Source organism: Anoplopoma fimbria, chromosome 1, assembly GCF_027596085.1.
Source record: "Anoplopoma fimbria isolate UVic2021 breed Golden Eagle Sablefish chromosome 1, Afim_UVic_2022, whole genome shotgun sequence".
Classification (NCBI taxonomy): domain Eukaryota; kingdom Metazoa; phylum Chordata; class Actinopteri; order Perciformes; family Anoplopomatidae; genus Anoplopoma; species Anoplopoma fimbria.
The window spans coordinates 836,772-857,476 of NC_072449.1; the positions used below are offsets into that span (position 1 = coordinate 836,772).

General features: G+C 40.8%; 2 protein-coding genes across 2 annotated transcripts in view; one reads left to right on the plus strand and one right to left on the minus strand.

Annotated features, from left to right (window-relative positions):
• Window positions 1-844: 844 nt before the first annotated feature.
• Window positions 845-11,058, plus strand: LOC129091285 (olfactory receptor 2G6-like). The gene is given in 5 exon segments (XM_054598856.1): window positions 845-994; window positions 1,436-1,858; window positions 3,170-3,257; window positions 10,138-10,184; window positions 10,186-11,058. Coding segments are annotated over 5 exon segments (1,581 nt in total).
• Window positions 11,059-12,199: 1,141 nt separating this feature from the next.
• The window catches only part of pgm2l1 (phosphoglucomutase 2-like 1), a 13,285-nt gene continuing 4,779 nt past the window's right edge, over window positions 12,200-20,705 (minus strand). Inside the window, exons 2-14 of the mRNA XM_054598867.1 lie at window positions 20,531-20,698; window positions 20,306-20,412; window positions 19,867-19,951; window positions 19,701-19,784; window positions 19,383-19,579; window positions 18,370-18,559; window positions 18,181-18,278; window positions 17,918-18,098; window positions 17,352-17,445; window positions 15,434-15,563; window positions 14,375-14,564; window positions 14,154-14,287; window positions 12,200-13,666 (exon numbers count right to left, since the gene is read on the minus strand). Of these exons, the coding sequence (XP_054454842.1) occupies window positions 13,564-13,666; window positions 14,154-14,287; window positions 14,375-14,564; window positions 15,434-15,563; window positions 17,352-17,445; window positions 17,918-18,098; window positions 18,181-18,278; window positions 18,370-18,559; window positions 19,383-19,579; window positions 19,701-19,784; window positions 19,867-19,951; window positions 20,306-20,412; window positions 20,531-20,698 (1,761 nt within the window). The 3' untranslated portion in view covers window positions 12,200-13,563. The remainder of the gene's footprint in view (window positions 13,667-14,153; window positions 14,288-14,374; window positions 14,565-15,433; window positions 15,564-17,351; window positions 17,446-17,917; window positions 18,099-18,180; window positions 18,279-18,369; window positions 18,560-19,382; window positions 19,580-19,700; window positions 19,785-19,866; window positions 19,952-20,305; window positions 20,413-20,530; window positions 20,699-20,705) is intronic.

Genomic DNA, 20,705 nt, shown 5'->3' on the forward strand with positions numbered 1-20,705 from the left:
AAAACGTAAACTTTTGTTTTGGATGCAATTTTCAACAAACGTAAAACAAAAACAGCTAATTTGTTCATCCCATATTAAAGTAACTCGTTGGTTATATTTTGTCATGAATTTATAAGTTTAACAAGTTAAATTCTGGTATTTACTAACTGTCAGAAATGTATTATAGAAAACACAGTTATGACAAATTCATTGCCTTATTTACAGTGAACCTGAAGCCCAGGCTACAACCACAGAAGAGTTCATGTCTTTGTGTGAGTCTTTGCTTTCAGCTCGTGTTGCAGTCGGACTCTGAATCTCTTCATCTCCCTCTTTCAAACTTTTACTACAGTGAATACCCAAATCAGCTGACTGACCTCACTCTCAAACAACCAATGGATGTTGCTGTTTACTGATTGATGTCAAAAGGAAGTTAACAGGAAGTTGATATGAAAAAGGACACCTACTTGTTGCATTGAAACGTTAAAGAACTATTTCAGCCCCCATGACCTTTTGTTCATCAATGATTCCCCCCGTCTTACATTGAACTTCTTAGGAAAACATTGTTTTTCTCTCATGCCTCCTTTGTGAACAAATCCACTTTACCAGGAACAAAAGCGTTCAGTGTCGTACTTTGCTCTTCTTTAAATGAATAAATAAATGCTATTACAGCTTCTTCTCTGACCCATTTAAGAGCCGCCATAGTTCTTTAGAAAGAACAGTAGCCTCTCACAGTCACAAACATGTTACTTGAAGTCTGACAAGATGGTTTTTCGTGTGATATGTGATCCCTCAATTCTCATCTATCTATCACGAGAATCTTGCTGCCGTGATCAGGAAAGATACTGGTCAGACCCAGAGAACCCAGATGTTTAATGAAGGTAAAACTGTCCAAAACATCTTCAAACTCATCTTCAAACAAACCTCCATTCAAACCTGTTGGTCAACACCAGAGGTGGAGAGGGAGACGTTCTGCTTGGTTAACCCATGGGATGTCGTATCAGATGTGGTGCTTGGAGTAAGTTTGTGGTTGCGGTGGCTGAGAGGTTTCAGAGGAGAATATTGTCTCAGTAGCAGCTTCAGCCAATCACTTTACTGAGTTCTGTGAAGAAGGGCTCTCCAATGCCTCTGGACCAGGCTCCCATTCCTCAGCTCGTAGTTTTTCGGAGGGGTCAGCGGACAGCTCCATGTGGTCTTTCATTCTCTTGGTACTGGCTCTCAAACACCCTTACTGTTCCTCCCTCTGATGAATATCTGAGGGTATGCATGAATGCTGGAGGGACACTTAGGCATCCTGACCCCTGCCGCCTTCAGAAGTGGGTTTGGTTGGTCGAGGTGCTGAGTGATGCGTAGAGCCCGTCAGAAGGACCATTCATGCATTGGACCATTCTGGATCTGAAATAATATGTGAGGTATTCCACTATCCCCGACAGTTTCCGACAGCCCCTGAAAGTAGCAGGAGCTCCATGCTGCACTGGACTTGGGCGCCACTTCATCGCTGTCACCGCCAGAGGATCCAGGGATTTGCAGTGGAGCCAGGCCCAAGGCCCCGGCCCATAGCTCCACTCCAGAACCAGCCGATCCACAGGCCCAGCCGTCGTGGTCAGAGGTGGTGCGCCGCGGCCGCAAAAAAGATGCAGCTGAGGTTTCTCCGGAACCTCCGTTACCCGTCTCCAACCGCTACACCATCCTGTCAGACAAGTCTCCACCCCACTCGGTCTCCTTTCCGGCTGCTGCTGCTGGCCCACCTGTGGCCAGGACTGTTCACACGACTCGCCGCTCTGCCACCGGGAAGGACCGCCGTAAGATACTGAAGGAGGCTGAGATCAGACGCTCCGGAGGCCTCCCGCGGGCTTCTTCCACTCTCCACCCCTGTTCGGAGGTAACTGAACGACCATCATCCTCTACAACCAGTCCTCACCCATCACCTCCACATCCCCTCTTCCCCCAAAATACACTCATCATCGGGGATTCAATAACCAGGAACACCCGCTTCATAAACGCTCACTCACTGTCCCCGTCATCCTGGATAAACTACGGAATCTTCTGCCTTCACTTCCCACTTCTATCAAGAGAATTGTAGTTCATGTGGGGACAAATGACCCAACACAGCGGGAGTCTGAACGCACCAAAGCACATTTTAACCTCCTCTTTGACGTGTTAAATGACTATGGAAAGACTGTCTTTATATCGGGTCCTATCCCCACTCTTGGTCATGGACCAGAGCGCTTCAGCAGACTCCTCAGTCTCCATACCTGGCTACAATCCACCTGCAGGATCCACAGCATGAGTTTTATTGACAATGTTAACCTGTTCTGGGATCATGCCTCCATGTTTAAAAGAGACGCGATCCATCCCAACAAGAGGGGCAGACACATGCTTTCGGCCAATCTGCAGCATACGGTGCAGCAGTGACTGCTAACATCCCACACCGACATCCGGCAAATGGATCCCCCCTCTTCCTCTTCCTCTTCCTCTTCGTCACAACCGCAGCACACGGAATCACATCAGAGCTCCCATAACAGGTCCTCATCGCAGCTACTGCCAACAGGATGGAGACTCTCACTACCACCATCATCTCCTGTGAAAGAGCCTCTGCAGCACAGACAACCCTCAGGTGCTCACTACAAGAACATCATTCAAGTCCCCCTGCAACCTTTGCTACCTCATGTTCATGATCACAAGCCTGTCAATTTTGGTCTTTTAAATATCAGATCCCTAAATAATAAGTCGTCCTTAGCTCTGGATTTTATTAATTTCAATAATTTAGATAATTTTATCATCACAGAGACCTGGTTGTTGTCGCAGGGAGACTGTAGTTCTCTGATTGAAGCAACCCCCCCCAGACTTTACACATCTCCATCAACCCCGGCTGTCAGGCAAGGGAGGGGGGGTTGCTGTTATCTACAGAAACAATTTTAAATGCAATACCATTCTACATGGCTCTTTCACTTCATTTGAACATCTTGGTTTTATAGTGAACTCTAAGGATCCAGTGATCATTTTAATAATCTACAGACCACCCAGGCCCAACAGTATTTTTATCCAAGAGTTTGCGGAGTTACTTTCCCATGTGACATCAAAGTACGACAAAATTCTTATCTTAGGTGATTTTAACATACATGTCTGCTGCCCTTCACAGACCTTTGTCACAGATTTTATGGATACCCTGGAATCCTTTAATCTCACACAGGGTATACAGGAGCCTACACCCTCAAAGGGTCACACCCTAGACCTGGTCATTTATAGTGGTCTCTGCCCTGACAGCTTTGAGACAAAGGGTATCTGTGTGTCTGATCACAAAGCGGTTTTATTTAATGTGGTTTTACTACATCCTCTAACAGTTACTGACAGCTCACCTGTCCGCCGCCAAGTTTTTAACTCTCTGTCTGCTAGCAAGTTTTCTGAGCTTTTTAAAGTGCTTTTAATCCTCATCTTCATTTAGAGGACCTGGTATCCATTTTTAATCACACCTGCCAGAATGTCCTGGACTCTGTTGCCCCCTTGAAAACCAAAAGGTCGAATACAACACCCAGCCCTGGCTAAACGAGGTCACCAAAGACTTAAAGAGAGACTGCAGGAGTAAGGAACGAAAATGGAAAAAGACAGGCTTAAATGTTTTTTATGAAATTTGGAAAGATGCGATGAAGTACTATCAAGTGGCAGTTAAAGAAGCAAGAACATCCTTCTTCTCTAATTTAATTACAGCAAACCACTCAAATCCAAGACTTTTATTCAAAATAATTGACTCAATGGTCACCCCCCCCCCCCCCCTCTCATTTCACTGATGCCTCACAAGAGCTGTGTGAGCAGTTTTTTTATTTCTTTGCAAACAGAGTACAGGACATTAGGCAACACATTTCTCCCCCAGACCGTGTTTTACATGTTAGTCGGGATATTCTAAGTTATTTTAGCAGTTTTAATCCTGTATTGCTTTCCTCTTTAGCAGAAACCATATCCCGTATGAAGTCAACCACGTGCAGCCTTGATTTTATACCAACTAAATTTCTCAAACAGGTTATTGACACAGTCGGGCCCAGTATTTTATTGATTGTTAATAGCTCGTTAGCAACAGGTTCTATTCCATCCAGTCTTCAACATGCTGAGGTCCAACCACTTCTAAAGAAACCGAATCTTGATCCCTCGGCTCTTAATAATTTCAGGCCTATTTCTAAACTTCCGTTTTTATCAAAAGTTTTAGAGAAAGTTGTTTCAACCCAACTTCTAGCCTTTATGTGTCTTAATGATGTGTTTGAGAAGTTTCAGTCAGGTTTTAGAGCTTTACACAGTACAGAAACCGCCCTCCTCAAAGTGTCCAATGACCTCCTTTTAGCAGCTGACAGGGGGGAGCTCGATTTTAATCCTTTAATCCTAAGTGCAGCCTTTGACACGGTAGACCATGCCATTTTAATCAACCGTCTTCAGGCATCAAGGACTCTGCACTTAGTTGGTTTTATTCTTACCTCACTGACAGAACCCACTCGGTCACCATAGGTAATGACTCATCTTCTACTTCTAACATTACCTGTGGTGTTCCGCAAGGTTCTATTTTAGGTCCAATTTTATTTTCCATATACATGCTCCCCCTAGGTCAGATCATTAAACGCCATAATGTCTCTTTCATTGCTACGCAGACGACACACAGATATACCTTCCACTGAGACCCGACGACCCAAGAAGCCGAGCTGCTATTATGGACTGTCTTAAGGATATCAACTGTTAGATGGCTCAAAACTTTCTTCAACTAAATAATTCGAAATCTGAGATCATTTTATTTAGTCCCACAAACCCCATCACCCCTATTGTAAATGCACTTGGTCCTCTGTCTTTAAATATAAAATCCACGGCAAGGAACTTAGGAGTTCTACTTGATTCCGACTTCACTTTCAGACCCCACATCACAAAACTAGTCCAGTCCAGTCATACATGCATTTGTGTTTTCCAGACTGGACTACTGTAACTCCCTCCTCTCTGGCATTAACCACAAGTCACTCTCTGGCCTCCAACTGGTTCAGAACTCTGCAGCGAGGCTTCTTACTGGTTGTAACAGACGACATCACATCACCCCAATCCTGGCTTCTCTTCACTGGCTCCCTGTTCGTTTCAGAATTGATTTTAAGATTTTGCTGATCACTTTTAAAGCACGTCTGGGTCTGGCCCCGACATACATAGGAGAAATGTTGACCCAGTATGGGCCAGCTCGCAGCCTTAGATCCTCAGGTGGGGCCCTTCTGGCTGTTCCAAAGTCGAAACTGAAAACCAAAGGCGACCGTGCTTTTGCCATCAGGACCCCTCGGCTTTGGAACGACCTACCGGAGGAGATAAGGCTTCAGAATCAGTAATCTCTTTTAAATCACTTCTTAAAACACATTTTTATAGATTGGCTTTTATGTGATGTCGTCGTTTTATTGGTTCATTTTCATTTGGTCTTGGTATTTTATCCTATATTTGTTTACTATATTTTACCATTATCACTTGATTTTATTTATTTCATTATTTTATTATATTATTTATTTTATTTATTTATTTTATTTATTTTATTTATTTTATTTATTTTATTTATTTTATTTATTTTATTTGTTTATTTGATTGTCACTTGTTATTTCATTTTGTTTCTTATGCACTGTCTTGCTGGCTGGTCTGTCAAAGCACTTTGTAAACCTTGTTTTTAAAAGGTGCTATATAAATAAAGTTATTATTATTATTATTATTATTATTATTATTATTATTATTATTTATTCCTTACTGCTGGACGCCCGTTGCTGCTGGACGCCCGTTGCTGCTGGACGCCCGTTGCTTGCCTCCCTTAAGCAGAGGCAAAGCTGAGGTGGCTGTCGGCCAAAATTAGAGCTGGTCCAAAAGACCCGGTTCTGCTCACACTCTGCTCACACCTTTGTGGATTTGGCCAAATGACCCCAGGTCTGCTGTTCAGGACCTCCGTCTTGGTTTGATGAATCTGCCTTTTGAGGTCCCTGAAGTTTTGTCCTTCACATTGCTAGGAAGGCCGGAGCTTGTGGACAGACTTGACTCAGCAAAGTCAGACTCACATGTGACACTGAAGCTCCAACTCTGAGGCTTGGGTTTGTTTCATTAATGTGAGCAGGGTTTCAGTCTCCTCAGCGCTCCACACACATCTTAAGTTTTCAGCTCTGAGAGGAAAACTCTTTGTTTTTTATCGATTTGGTGTGATGAATCAAATATCTTTATTACCAATATGGAAGTTATCTGCCTGAGAATGGCTCGGCTGAGTTAAGGTGCTTCATTCATAACGTTGACGTTGGAATAATAACTTATCAGCTTATTGTCATTAACATTGCATGCTATTCCGCTCTCTCAGTCTCAGTCCAAAAGGCAAAAGTTATTGAACAAAGATAGATGTGATCATTTCCAAAATCTCAAAACATGTTTCTATCTAAACTAAATATTCTGCTTCAGTCCCTATTTGTTGGCGTTTAGCCCTTCATACATTTTCACTGAGATCAGAGAACTGTGGTCTCTCTGACTTTCAGCACTTAAAGACAGACATTCAAAGCTTCAATAGAAAACCATTCGGTTCATCAGCGCTATAGCTTGTAATACATTTCTTAAATAGTCCTTTATATAACAACACCGTTGTATATATACCGCTGCCGTGGGTCGGGTTGGGTCAGGAACTAGCTGATCTCAGATCTGACTGACATTCGTCTCAGAGTCGGTGTGGACGGAGACGTTTGTAGAAGTGAAAGAAAACTAGAAACTCTTCAGAAATGCTAAAGAAAACTTTAATGTACAACTTCTTTGGGAGTTTTCTGCTGACATCATCGTTGGTATGTGTTGTCTCAGAGCGGTCTGAGGGGAGGTCATTATCGGCCCCCTGTGGACCAGTGAAACCAGTGCTGAGGTCTGCTCGGCTGATTGGTCTCACTGGTTAACAGACTAATTTGCTTCAGAGGGAATTAGTGGAAACTGTGGCTAATGTGAAGAAGCCTCAGGGACAAACATGTTGACAGGCTGAAGTGACCTTTGACCTCAGGGACTTGGTTCAGGGATATAACTTTCCAAACAGCAGCAGCCTCTGTGGAGTTTAACTTCAGCAAAGAATAACCATCGAAGAAGAAAAAGGTTTTATTCCATAACTTTAGATGTTTATAAAGACAAACAGAAGGTTTACTGTTCTAACATCTGTCTGATAACTATCAATATTCACTAATGATGATGGTGCATTATTCTGAAAGTTCAACAGGAAGTAATAAAAGGCATGAAACTAAACTCTTCTAAAGTCAAACATAAACACCAGCGGAAAAATGATTTGCTGTCTCAAAGCGGCCAAGAATGTTTAAGGTTTCCACTTCATACTTTGTGTCATGAGCCTCTCACGAACCTGAACATCCTCAAGAACTACTGGAACCGTTTGGTGAGCACTGGTTCCTCCTCAACACCACAAGAACCTTTTCAAGGACTAAATGGTAAATGGTAAATGGACTGTACTTGTATAGCGCTTTTCTAGTCTTCCGACCACTCAAAGAGCTTTTACATTACTAATCATTCACCCATTCACACCCATTCATACACTGATGACAGGAGCTACCATGCAAGGTGCCACCTGCCCATCAGGGTCTCTCTAATCATTCACCCATTCATACACCGATGGCACAGCCTTCGGGAGCAACTCAGGGTTAAGTGTCTTGCCCAAGGACACATCGACATGGACTGCCGGAGCCAGGGATCGAACCGCCGATTCTCTGATTGGAGGACGACCCTGCTCTCCACTGAGCCTCTCACGCCCTGACTAGCTACTAGGTACTCCTCATGTACCACAATAACTTTTTCAAGGACTAGCTTCTGGGTACTCATCAAGCACCAGAAGAGCCTTTTCAAGGACCAGCTACAAGGTAGTCTTCAAGCACCACAAGAACTTCTCTAGGAAACACTTCAACCACCTCAAGGACCTCTGGAACTTTCTCAAAGACTCTTGGAATCTTATCAAGGACCCCTGAAATCATCCAAGAACCTTTCCCGGGATCCCTACAACCTTTCCAGGGACCAAACCTTCTCGAACTATCCAGAACCTCTTCTGTGATGGACACTGACCTCCACTGACCAATCACAGCCGGCCTCCTGTCTGCTGGTTGATCTGACGGTTCTCCTCTGAGTTTTCCGTAATGAAGCGACTCGTATCTAAAAATAAACCGAAGGGAAACCTGTTTTAGTCAAAGAATAAAAACTAAATGATGATGTGGAAGATTAAACTAATGACTGTTCACAGAAGAGGAGACAGAAATATGTTATGTTAATGGCAAAGGAACATCAGAAATATTAATAACTTTCACCTTTCAGAACAAAGTCACTAGGTGCTTAAAACTAAAACTAAAATAATGAAAGCAAATAAAATTAAAATACAAAACACGATTAGATGATAATTAAAAACATCAGTCTGAAGAAGATAAGAGTTTTCCATCAAATGCCTTGACACCTTCAGAGACATTTATGAACCGTTAGCACCATACTAATAATAATAACAATAATAATAATAGTAACAATAATAACAATAATAATAATAACAATAATAATAATAATAGTAACAATAATAATAATAATAATAATAGTAACAATAATAATAATAACAATAATAATAATAATAATAGTAACAATAATAATAATAATAATAATAATAACAATAATGATAGTAATAATAATAGTAATAATAACAATAACAATAATAATAGTAATAATAATAATAATGATAATAGTTATAATAATAATAACAATAATAGTAATAATAATAATAATCATAATAACAATAATAATAATAATAGTAATAATAATAATAATGATAATAACAATAATGATAATAATAGTAATAATAATAATAATGATAATAACAATAATGATAATAATAGTAATAATAATAATGATAATAACAATAATGATAGTAATAGTAATAATAATAATAGTAATAATAACAATAATAATAATAATAGTAATAATAATGATGATAATAGTTATAATAATAATAATAATAAATAATAATCATAATAATAATAATAATAATAATAGTAATAGTAATAATAATAACAATAATAATAATAATAATAATAATAATAATAATAATAATAACAATAATAATAATAACAATAATAATAACAATAATAATAGTAATCAAGTGTTTAAATGTGACTCAAACATAAAAGAGTGACCATTAGAACGTCTGACATGGTCATCAGGAGGGGGCGTGGCCTCACCTGGAGCTCCGTATCTGTGTGGTGATTCAGGTGTATAAGAGCAGCTGATGACTCCGTAGAAGCTCATCAGCCGTCAGCTGTTCATCACATTCATTCATCGTCATTAATAATAATAATTGATAATAATAATTAATAATGTCTGAATGAACCTCACTGATGTTTTATTTAGATTGTTATCTGATGAATTATTGAAAATGTTTAAAGGGTTTATCGTCTCGTTTCAATGAGCACAAACACGTTCTGTGGAGCTGATTCTCGTTCTGATCTCATGATTTGCTGCTTTTCTTTAAACCTTTAATGTTCAAATCAGCTGAATGATTCTCTGAAGAGTCTCTGATGATGGAGTTCATGTGAGGATGAAAGGATGAAAGGATGAATGTTGTGTTTGTGTTCATCAGCTGATTTAAAGGAACGTCATGTGATGATGACTCTTTATTCTACATGAGAGGAAACTGTTTGTCTCTTTGATTCTACACTTTATATAAATGATTATTGTTTGTGTTGATTCTACTGTTTATTATTATATATGATTGTTTATGTTGACTCTACTCTGTTTCTATTATTATATATGATTATATGATTGTTTATGTTGACTCTACTCTGTTTCTATTATTATATATGATTATATGATTGTTTGTGTTGACTCTACTGTTTCTATTATTATATATGATTATATGATTGTTTATGTTGACTCTACTCTGTTTCTATTATTATATATGATTATATGATTGTTTATGTTGACTCTACTCTGTTTATATTATTATATATGATTATATGATTGTTTATGTTGACTCTACTCTGTTTATATTATTATATATGATTATATGATTGTTTATGTTGACTCTATTTGTTGTTTATGTTACTCTCATTTATGACATTATTAGTATTATTAATAATAGTTTTCACAGGTGAGGCCGTGATGGTGCAGAATACCTCTCAGGTGGTCTTGGTGCTTCAGGGCCTGAACGACTCCGTGACAAACCGTCACCTGTTCTTCGCCCTCGCTCTGACGTCGTACCTGTTCACCATCTTCGTCAACGTGACGCTCGTGGTCACCGTGTTCCTGGACAAAGCGCTCCACCAGCCCCTCTACGTCTTCCTGTGCAACCTGTGCTTCAACGGGCTCTGTGGGGCGTCCAGCTTCTACCCCAAGCTTCTCCACGACCTGCTGGCCGCCGACCACGTGGTGACGTACGCCGGCTGTCTGACTCAGGTGTTCGTGGTCTACAACTACGTTTTCTGCGAGTTCACCAGTCTGACCGTCATGGCGTACGACCGCTACCTGGCCATCTGCCGGCCGCTGCAGTACGGGGTGCTGATGCCGGCGCGGCGCGTGGCCCAGCTGTTGCTGCTCACCTGGTGCTTCTCGCTGTTGGAGACGGCGGCCGGCGTGGCGCTGACGGCCAGCCTGCCGCTCTGCGGACGCCACATCAAGAAGATGTTCTGCACCAACTGGGAGGTGGTGAAGCTGTCGTGCATCGACACGACCTTCAACAACATCTACGGCTTCGTGCTCATGTTCTCGCACCTCTCTCAGACCGGACTCATCCTGGTCTCCTACACCCACCTGGTCCGGGCCTCGCTCCGGTTGCGCTCCGACAGCAGGAAGTTCGTCCAGACGTGTGTGCCGCACCTCGCCACGCTGCTCATCTTCACCGCCTCGCTGATGTTCGACATCATGTACTCCCGGTACGGCAGCGGCAAGTCGCTGCAGTCGCTGCAGAACGCCATCGCCGCAGAGTTCCTGGTGGTCCCGCCCCTCATCAACCCCATCATCTACGGCATCAACCTGCACCAGATCAGGACCAGCATCCTCCACAACTTCAGCCACAAACCAGAGAGCCTGAGAGCGCTCTCCTGAAAAACTACAACCCCAAGACAAAAACTACAAATGTCAACAGAAACCACCTAGAACCAGTAGAACCAGTAGAACCAGAAGAGATTGATTGCTTTGAAAACATTTAAGGGTTAAAACAAACTTTTGCTGCTTTACATAAACGTTGTAGGTTTAAATGTAATAAAGTTATGTTAGTTTTCTGTGAAGATTCAAATGAAATAAAGCCGTTTGTGTTCAAGAAGTGGTCACATATTTTAATGTATTTTAAATAACTTTGTTTTTATGCTACTTAACAAATGAAACAGTTTAATTTGATTAAAAAGACAAAAACAAAGAGCAAAGAATGAAAACACGGTTCTCACTTGATCTGATGAGACAAATAAAGATTAAAGGTTTATTAATACATTAAAGTAAAAATCTGCTCATTCATAAAGTTATGGAAACATATTTTTTATTTCACACTAACAGCAGTTAAACTCAGAATCACTTATTGTGTCAGAGATTTACAACATAAATGTTTCTTTTTTTTTTAAAGTAACAAAAGAAACAAATAAATGTGATTAAATTCAAGGGGAGGAAGAGTTTAGACTTTATTATTATTACTACTTCTAATAATACCTACTTGTTTAACGACCAAAAAGTGAAGATTAAATTATGAATATTTTACTGCTGTTTATTTATATATTTATATTTTTCACTGACTTAACATGAGAATTAGCGAGAAATAAAAAACATTTCAGATTTGAAGCATTAAGTTCAAATATTTTCATTATTGTATTAATTTATTAATAAGTAATAAATCAATAATAATATAATAATTTATTTATAATAATTAATTAATAAGACCTTTTAGTGTTTAGTTTTATAAAAACAAGTTTTAACTTGTCAAACATAGTGACAGTGTTGAGAAGTAATATTATTACATATAAACCATTACAATAAAACTGTTAAAGTGAAATTGAAGTTTGTAATATTTCAAAAACAAAGCTAGAATTTTAGCATTTTAATAAAAAAATAAATTATTATACAATACCTAAATCAGAGCTTTGATAAGTGAGTTTTTTTTTTTTTAATAGAATCATTTTATGAATGCAGCAGATTTTTGACTGACGGTTCTTTATGTTTGAAAATGTCTGATAATAAATAAATAAATACAAAAACACACTTTACAGATTTATTCTGTTTTATTGGAGCAGTGAAGGTGAAAACAAACAGAGGTCTCACTCTGTCCTCCGTCCAAACAACCAAACTGAGAAACAGATGTAAAACATGCAGCTGAACCATCCGTTACCACGACGACGTGAACATAAATACCTTTGAAATCAGAGTATAAAAATAAGAAACATCACAGCGTGAAGGAAACGTTAACATTCAGCTAAACATCAAAGAGAAACAGCTGACCGTCTGTTATGGAAGTTCATTAAAGATGAACTACACACGAAGAAGAACGTTCGACTCGGCTTCTTCAAATGACTCATGAAATGTTTGAAATAAAGAGAATCCATCAAAAAGATGTTCAGTCAGCTGACTAATGGATCCATCCACAAATAGGTTCAATAACTACCGAGTAAAGAAAGAAAGAAAGTCTACTCCAAGTCCCAGAGTGCATTGCTGTACAACTGTCCAATCAGAGAGCTCCAGACTCAAAACTAGATAATGTAAAACAGTCTCTTCTTCTTCAGTGGTGTAAACTTTGTATTTCTACTTGTGCTTTGACACTTTAAAATACTTAAATAATACCTAAATAATAATTAGATAATACTTAAATAATACTTAAATTATACTTAAATAATAATTAAATAATACTTAAATAATATTGAAATAATACTTGCATTTTATTGAAATAATACTTAAAGCAGCAGTTTACTTTGAGTTGATTTGAACAAAATGTTGAGAAATAAAAGTTTTTGAATTAACGTTTGTTATCATCAGCTGATGTTATTTGATAATTAGGAGAAAAACATTAAACCACTGAAGAATAAGAAGAAAACGAAATCAAATGACCGTTTCTTCATCTCAATAATCTAAATATCATTAAAGAAAGAAATGTTTGGACAGCATTCATAACTATCTCATAACTGATTGATTATGTGTTTGTTTATTGATGAGACTAAATAAAGTGATTTGTTATAAGAACACATATATATATATATATATATATATATTTTTTTGTCAGCAGCAGGCCACCGTACAGGAAGTCTCTGTCCTTAATGAACTTCCATAAAGACAAACGGATTCAAGTCTTCACAGTTCACAGCTTTAAAGCTTTTTTCAAACTCTTTGTATGCATCACTTCTATGAAAATACATTTATTAATACTGGTCTTTGATAACCAATCAAACTGAACATATGAGCTCTCTTTGGTTACCCATCATGCTCTCTGCTGTATGAAGGACACATGGAATAAACACTGATCTCTATTGACCTTTTCTTTAACCTCACCACAGAGAGAAGCAGCGGCTCTGATTCGTCTACAGCCACGACAGGATGTGACATCATCAACAGGAAACTGCTCCAAGGGAGGCGGGGCTAGACGCAGCGGCGAATAAGGTTGTTCCTCTCGGGCTCCAGGAACTCGTCCAGCAGAGCGCTGGTGATCCTCCGAAGCTCCGCCTCCAGAACGGAAGCCTCGCTGCACACAGAGAACTCAATAATAAGATCAATAATAATGATGATAATAATAACAAAAACAACAACAACAATATGATAATGATAATAGTAGTTATTATAATAATAGCCATAAAAGTAATAGTAATAATAATAATAGTAATTAAGTAAATAATAAAATACAGCTAAGATTGTAAAACAACGGAAATAAAAACACATAACTCAGATGTAAATTTCCCTGCTGCAGGACTAATAAAGGATTATCTTATCTTAGACAGTTTCTCTTTGGTGTTCTGATCAGCTGATCCACAGATTAAAGAGACAAACGTGAGGTTTCTCCTCACAGGTCGTCAGTCTATATAGATCATATAGACTATATAGACTGACGACCTGTGAGGAGAAAGCAGAACCACGACACTGGACCAGAAGGAAAAGGTCATCTTTAGAGTTGTACTCTTAAACCAGTAGTACTCAGTACTCAGTACTCAGTACTCGGTGTACTACAGTCTGACCTGTTGCCCGGCGCAGCGCAGTACTCGGTGTAGAACTTGATTTTGGGTTCGGTGCCGCTGGTCCTCAGCGTTGCCACGACGCCGTTCTGCAGAGTGAAGGTGATCATGTGACTGCTCCTCGTCACAGGAAGTACCTCCACAGGAGAAGAAGAACAGGTTTACTACAAGTACTCCTAAATACCTAGTACTTAGGAGTACTCGATGGGTGGATCCCTTCTTACTGATCTGAGGTCGGGCCGGCTGCTGTCGTATCCCGTGGTTACGTCTCTGACATGGACGATCCGGACGCCTCCGCACGTCTTCGGGTACGAAGCTTCACCGTCAAAGTTTCTGATCCGGCCGAAGATGTTCTGGATGGTTGGGGGGTCGCTACAGACCACGTAGGAGGTCTGAGACACGTGGTGGCCGTACCTGGAGACAAGAAGTCACAACAGTTATGTCTGCTGACCTAAACGGAGAAAATGAAAACCTAAAGACCAAAGAGGAGACTAAACTCTGCTGCCCTCTAAAGACCTCTGCTGCCCTCTAAAGAGAGAGACTAAACTCTGCTGCCCTCTAGTGTCTGAAGAGAGGAGACTAAACTCTGCTGCCCTCTAGTGTCTGAAGAGAGGAGACTAAACTCTGCTGCCCTCTAGTGTCTGAAGAGAGGAGACTAAACTCTGCTGCCCTCTAGTGTCTGAAGAGAGGAGACTAAACTCTGCTGCCCTCTAGTGTCTGAAGAGAGGAGACTAAACTCTGCTGCCCTCTAGTGTCTGAAGGGTTCAATCACCAGATACATTATTTAAAATCTAATTAAGCTCAACTCAAATGTTACAGAAGAATTCATTGGTTTCAACATGTTTACTTCAGGTTCACATGTCTCATGTCAACACTTTAAATAAACTTAATAATGTGATTATTATTTTAACTCTTTAAATCATGTGGTCAAACTAATTCTTTATTCACCTGTTCGTTCGTTTTTAATCAGAATCACTGAAATGGACATTAAAGATTTATGAAATGATCAAATATGTTTTATGATTTATTACAGGAAGGTTTCAGGTTTCAGTCATTTTTAGATTATATGTGATTTATTTTGAGGCTGCAGAGACTTTAGAGATTTTATTTATTAACAATGAAATCCTAATTATTGTATTAGTGGTCACAAATACAGAAAAGATAGAAGTATTAATATTGCTGTTATGTTATCCTGTATAATGGATGTCAAAGGTCAAAGCTGCATTAATAGTTGACCTGATGTATTTCGGCCTCCTGTAGGACATGAAGTGGACCGTACGTACGTCTGGTAGATGTTGAGCAGCTGCTGGTTCAGACTCAGATTCTGGTTCTGGAGGTAAGCAGCCATTTCAGCCACGACCGCCGCCGAGCTCACGCCGTCTTTCTCAGGAACCAAACTACCGCACAGGAAACCTGAAGACACCAAACAACAGCTGGTGACCACGAAGATCTGGACCCTCCTAGAACTTCACCTCCAGAATAGGTAAATACTAATATCTGCAGCTATAGTGTTATTATACGCATGTCTTTGTTTGTGCTTTAATGTCATTGTTTATTACCAGTGTTGTTATCAGTGTTGTTATCTATTATCAGTGTTGTTATCAGTGTTGTTATCAGTGTTGTTATCAGTGTTGTTATCAGTGTTGTTATCAGTGTTGTTATCTATTATCAGTGTTGTTATCAGTGTTGTTATCAGTGTTGTTATCAGTGTTATTATCTATTATCAGTGTTATTATCAGTGTTGTTATCAGTGTTGTTATCAGTGTTGTTATCTATTATCAGTGTTGTTATCAGTGTTATTATCAGTGTTGTTATCAGTGTTGTTATCAGTGTTATTATCAGTGTTATTATCAGTGTTGTTATCTATTATCAGTGTTGTTATCAGTGTTGTTATCAGTGTTGTTATCTATTATCAGTGTTGTGTTATTATCAGTGTTGTTATCAGTGTTGTTATCAGTGTTATTATCTATTATCAGTGTTGTTATCAGTGTTGTTATCAGTGTTGTTATCAGTGTTGTTATCAGTGTTGTTATCAGTGTTGTTATCAGTGTTATTATCAGTGTTGTTATCAGTGTTGTTATCAGTGTTATTATCAGTGTTGTTATCTATTATCAGTGTTGTTATCAGTGTTATTATCAGTGTTGTTATCAGTGTTGTTATCAGTGTTGTTATCAGTGTTATTATCAGTGTTATTATCAGTGTTATTATCAGTGTTATCAGTGTTGTTATCAGTGTTGTTATCAGTGTTATTATCAGTGTTGTTATCAGTGTTGTTATCAGTGTTGTTATCAGTGTTATCAGTGTTGTTATCAGTGTTGTTATCTATTATCAGTGTTGTTATCAGTGTTGTTATCAGTGTTGTTATCAGTGTTGTTATCTATTATCAGTGTTGTTATCAGTGTTATTATCAGTGTTATCAGTGTTGTTATCAGTGTTATCAGTGTTGTTATCAGTGTTATTATCAGTGTTGTTATCAGTGTTGTTATCTATTATCAGTGTTGTTATCAGTGTTGTTATCTATTATCAGTGTTGTTATCAGTGTTGTTATCTATTATCAGTGTTATTATCAGTGTTGTTATCAGTGTTGTTATCAGTGTTGTTATCAGTGTTATTATCAGTGTTATTATCAGTGTTGTTATCAGTGTTATTATCAGTGTTGTTATCAGTGTTGTTATCTATTATCAGTGTTGTTATCAGTGTTGTTATCAGTGTTATTATCAGTGTTATTATCAGTGTTATCAGTGTTATTATCTATTATCAGTGTTGTTATCAGTGTTATTATCAGTGTTATTATCAGTGTTGTTATCAGTGTTGTTATCAGTGTTATTATCAGTGTTGTTATCAGTGTTATTATCTATTATCAGTGTTGTTATCAGTGTTGTTATCAGTCACCTCACCTGTAGGAAAGGTGCATTAAGGTGTGATTGATTCTGTGGTGAAAACGTGCCACTCTAGTAGAAGAAGAATATTTACTTTATTCTAAAAACTAAATGTTAAAATGATGAAAGAAAATAATCCTGGAGGTGAATCATTTTGAGAAAATGCAGGAAATCTAAACACATAATGTTTGAAATGACAGTCAGCAAGGTGGCTCAGGGTCTCAGCCTTCAAGTCTCCACTGAGGGTTTACTTTACAGAAGCTATGAGAGCCAATCAGATGAGAGCAGACAATAAAAATCAATCAAAAATAAATTTGGTTACCAATCGACTCCTCAAAGGCAAATATGACGCTGTGTCCCGTTTTGGAGAGTTCATGTATTCTGCTACCGATCCACTTAAACCCAGGAAGAGTTTCCTGTTGAGCAGAGAACATCTTCATCATCATCATCATCATCACATCTTCATCTTCACCATCATCATCATCACCATCATCATCATCTTCACCATCATCATCATCATCACCATCATCATCATCACCATCATCTTCACCATCACCATCTTCATCACCATCATCACCACCATCACCACCACCATCATCACCATCACCATCACCATCACCACCATCACCATCATCTTCACCATCATCACCATCATCATCACATCATCATCTTCACCCTCATCATCATCATCACCACCATCATCACCATCATCATCATCACCATCATCTTCACCATCATCACCATCATCATCTTCATCACCATCATCATCACCATCTTCATCACCATCTTCATCACCATCATCACCACCATCATCACCATCCTCATCCTCATCCTCATCAGTTGATGAGGAACATCAGTACTAATATCTGCTGATTTGATCCCTCTGACCTCGAAGTTGAAGCCCTCGATGCGAGCGAAGGTCTGCAGGATCTTGGAGGACACGGTGGTGGCCAACATGTAAACCTTCTGGGTGTCTGCAGGATCCGGATGAGCCTCCTTCCAGTTAAAGAACATCCACCAACCCAGCAGAGCCGCCAGCTCGTTACCTGTGAACACCTTCCAACCGCACCTGTAACACATGCAGGTACGGGTTAGCTACAAACCCTGACAGCCTCTGTGCTGAAGTGCCTTTGAGCAAACCTCACAGTTACCCGTCAGACTTCTCTGCAACAGCCAGCCGGTCGGCGTCGGGATCCGTCGCCAGGACGATACGAGCGTTTTCCCGCTCTGCCAGAAGAAGAGAAAGCTCCTGAAGAGGAGAATCTGAGGTTATTGTAACAGTCTGACCATTAACATTAAGAATAAAATACTGAAATGAAGAACTAGGATCTGCTTCCTACCAGGACCGGCACTCCCTCCTCGGGGTTGGGGCAGCGGACGGAGGAGAAGTTGGGATCGGGGTCTTTCTGCTCGGGGACGGGGATCGGTGGAGCAAAGCCAAATGCAGAGAAGGCCTGCTGGACAAAGACGTGTCCGACGCCATGGAACGACGAGTGGACAAACTTCAACGGACAGCTTCTGTTCAGATCCCTGAGGAACACAAGAGACACAACTAGTCCTGTGGAGGCAGAAGAAGGTGAGGTCCTAATCACATTACCCGCAGAGGTAACAAAGACAACCCTTAGAGGTAGAAGGACTACCCTGAGGAGGACTACCAGTAAAGGTAGAAGGACTACCCTTATGGGTCTGAGGACTAGTTGTAGAGGTCTGGGGACTAGCTGCAGAGGTCTGAGGACTAGTTGTAGAGGTCTGAGGACTAGCTGCAGAGGTCTGAGGACTAGTTGTAGAGGTCTGAGGACTAGCTGCAGAGGTCTGAGGACTACCTTGAGGAGGACTACCAGTAAAGGTAGAAGGACTAGCTGCAGTGGTAGAAGGACTACCTTGAGGAGGACTACCAGTAAAGGTAGAAGGACTACCCTTATGGGTCTGAGGACTAGTTGTAGAGGTCTGAGGACTAGCTGCAGAGGTCTGAGGACTAGTTGTAGAGGTCTAGGGACTAGCTGCAGAGGTCTGAGGACTAGCTGCAGAGGTCTAGGGACTAGCTGCAGAGGTCTAGGGACATTACATTACTTACATTACAGTCATTTAGCAGGACTTTTCTCAGAGGTCTTACAGTCAGGACTATCATTCAGATTCTGATGACAGGCTACCATCAGCTGCAGATCAGTCTAACATTCATGCATCATCCAGTCCACACCGATGGTCTTCGGGACAAGCTGCAGTTAGGTCTAAGGACACATCGCTGCAGAGGTCGGGACCACCGCTCTGATTGGAGAACTACCTTGCTCTCCACTACGCCACAGGCGACCCAGCTGCAGAGGTCTAGGAGGGAAGGGCCTCGTCCTTCTCTTACCTGTGGAAGCAGAGGGAGGAGAGCTCGTCCATGTAGCAGCTGTTGATCTGGATCAGGGGGTCGGTCCTCAGGGAGCAGCTCTCCACCAGATCCTCCTCCCAGCAGGAGGCGCTCCAGGGCTCCAGCTGCTCCTCAATACTCTGCAGGATATTCTTATCGTGAGGTGGGGAGATCTGAGCGCCGTTACACCAGTACACCTGCAGAGGGCGATACAGGTACATGAGGCCTCTTATCGACCACGGGGAGGGGATGTATTCCACCAGCAGCGACACGTTTCCTGTTGTTTGACGTCAGACGGCCTCGTAGTGGTTCTCTGACCTTGTATCCGTTGTCGTCTTTAGGATTGTGTGAGGCGGTGATCATCACTCCGGCTGCAGCACCGAGCTTCTTCACCGCATACGGCTGGAGACAAACGCACACATTTACTAACAAACTACAACACACAGGACAGCTGACAGGAAGTGATGCTTTACTGTTTCCTCACCACGTACGGCGTTGGGACGAACGTGGAGAAGAGATGAACTGGAACGTCTCTGCTGAGCATCACCGCCGCCGTCAACTTCGCCAACCTCAAACGCACAAAGAACAATAACAACATGTACTCATTTAATGACCTTATATTTGTGAAATAAACATTTCTGTTGGACCCTTCTCTTTAGTTTCAAAATAAAAGCTGCAGCACCAGATGTTGGAGATGATTTTAAAAAACAAAATGCATCAACACTAAATTAATAAAATCCCATTCAATTGGATGGAAGTCGGATGGGGCGGGGCTTAGCCAAGGTTTCATCCATAGAGTGATTTTGGTCTTTAACCTCTCTGTTGGTTCCTCGTTCCACTTTGTGTTGGATCCTGTTTGTTGTTTGTTCTTCACACTAGAAGGACCAGAAGTCTGAAACTGGTCCTGGTTCTGCTGACGTTACCTGTGACTGCTGCAGCCGCTGGCCTCCTGTCCTCTGGTGTCGAAGCCAACCACCACTCCTCTGCTGCCGAGGTCTGCAAAGCACTTGCACAGGTAGGAATGGAGACCCTGAGGACAGACGGAGAACACCTGTCTTCATCCTGTCTCCGTCAACGGTGTAACAGTGAACGTGTGGTTGGTTCCCAGCAGACGGGACCAGTATGAACTGGTGTGTAGCTGGTCTGACCTGTGTGGACTGGATGACGGTGAGGTCGTTGATCCGGTTGAATCCAGCTCCCATCGGCGCTCTGAGTCCGGCCGTTCCGAAGCTCATCCGGCTGCAGAGTCTCGTCTTCAGGTCGTCCAGACGACCCGCCGCCACCAGAGACTCCACCTGAGCCCGGGTCCACGGGTTCTACACC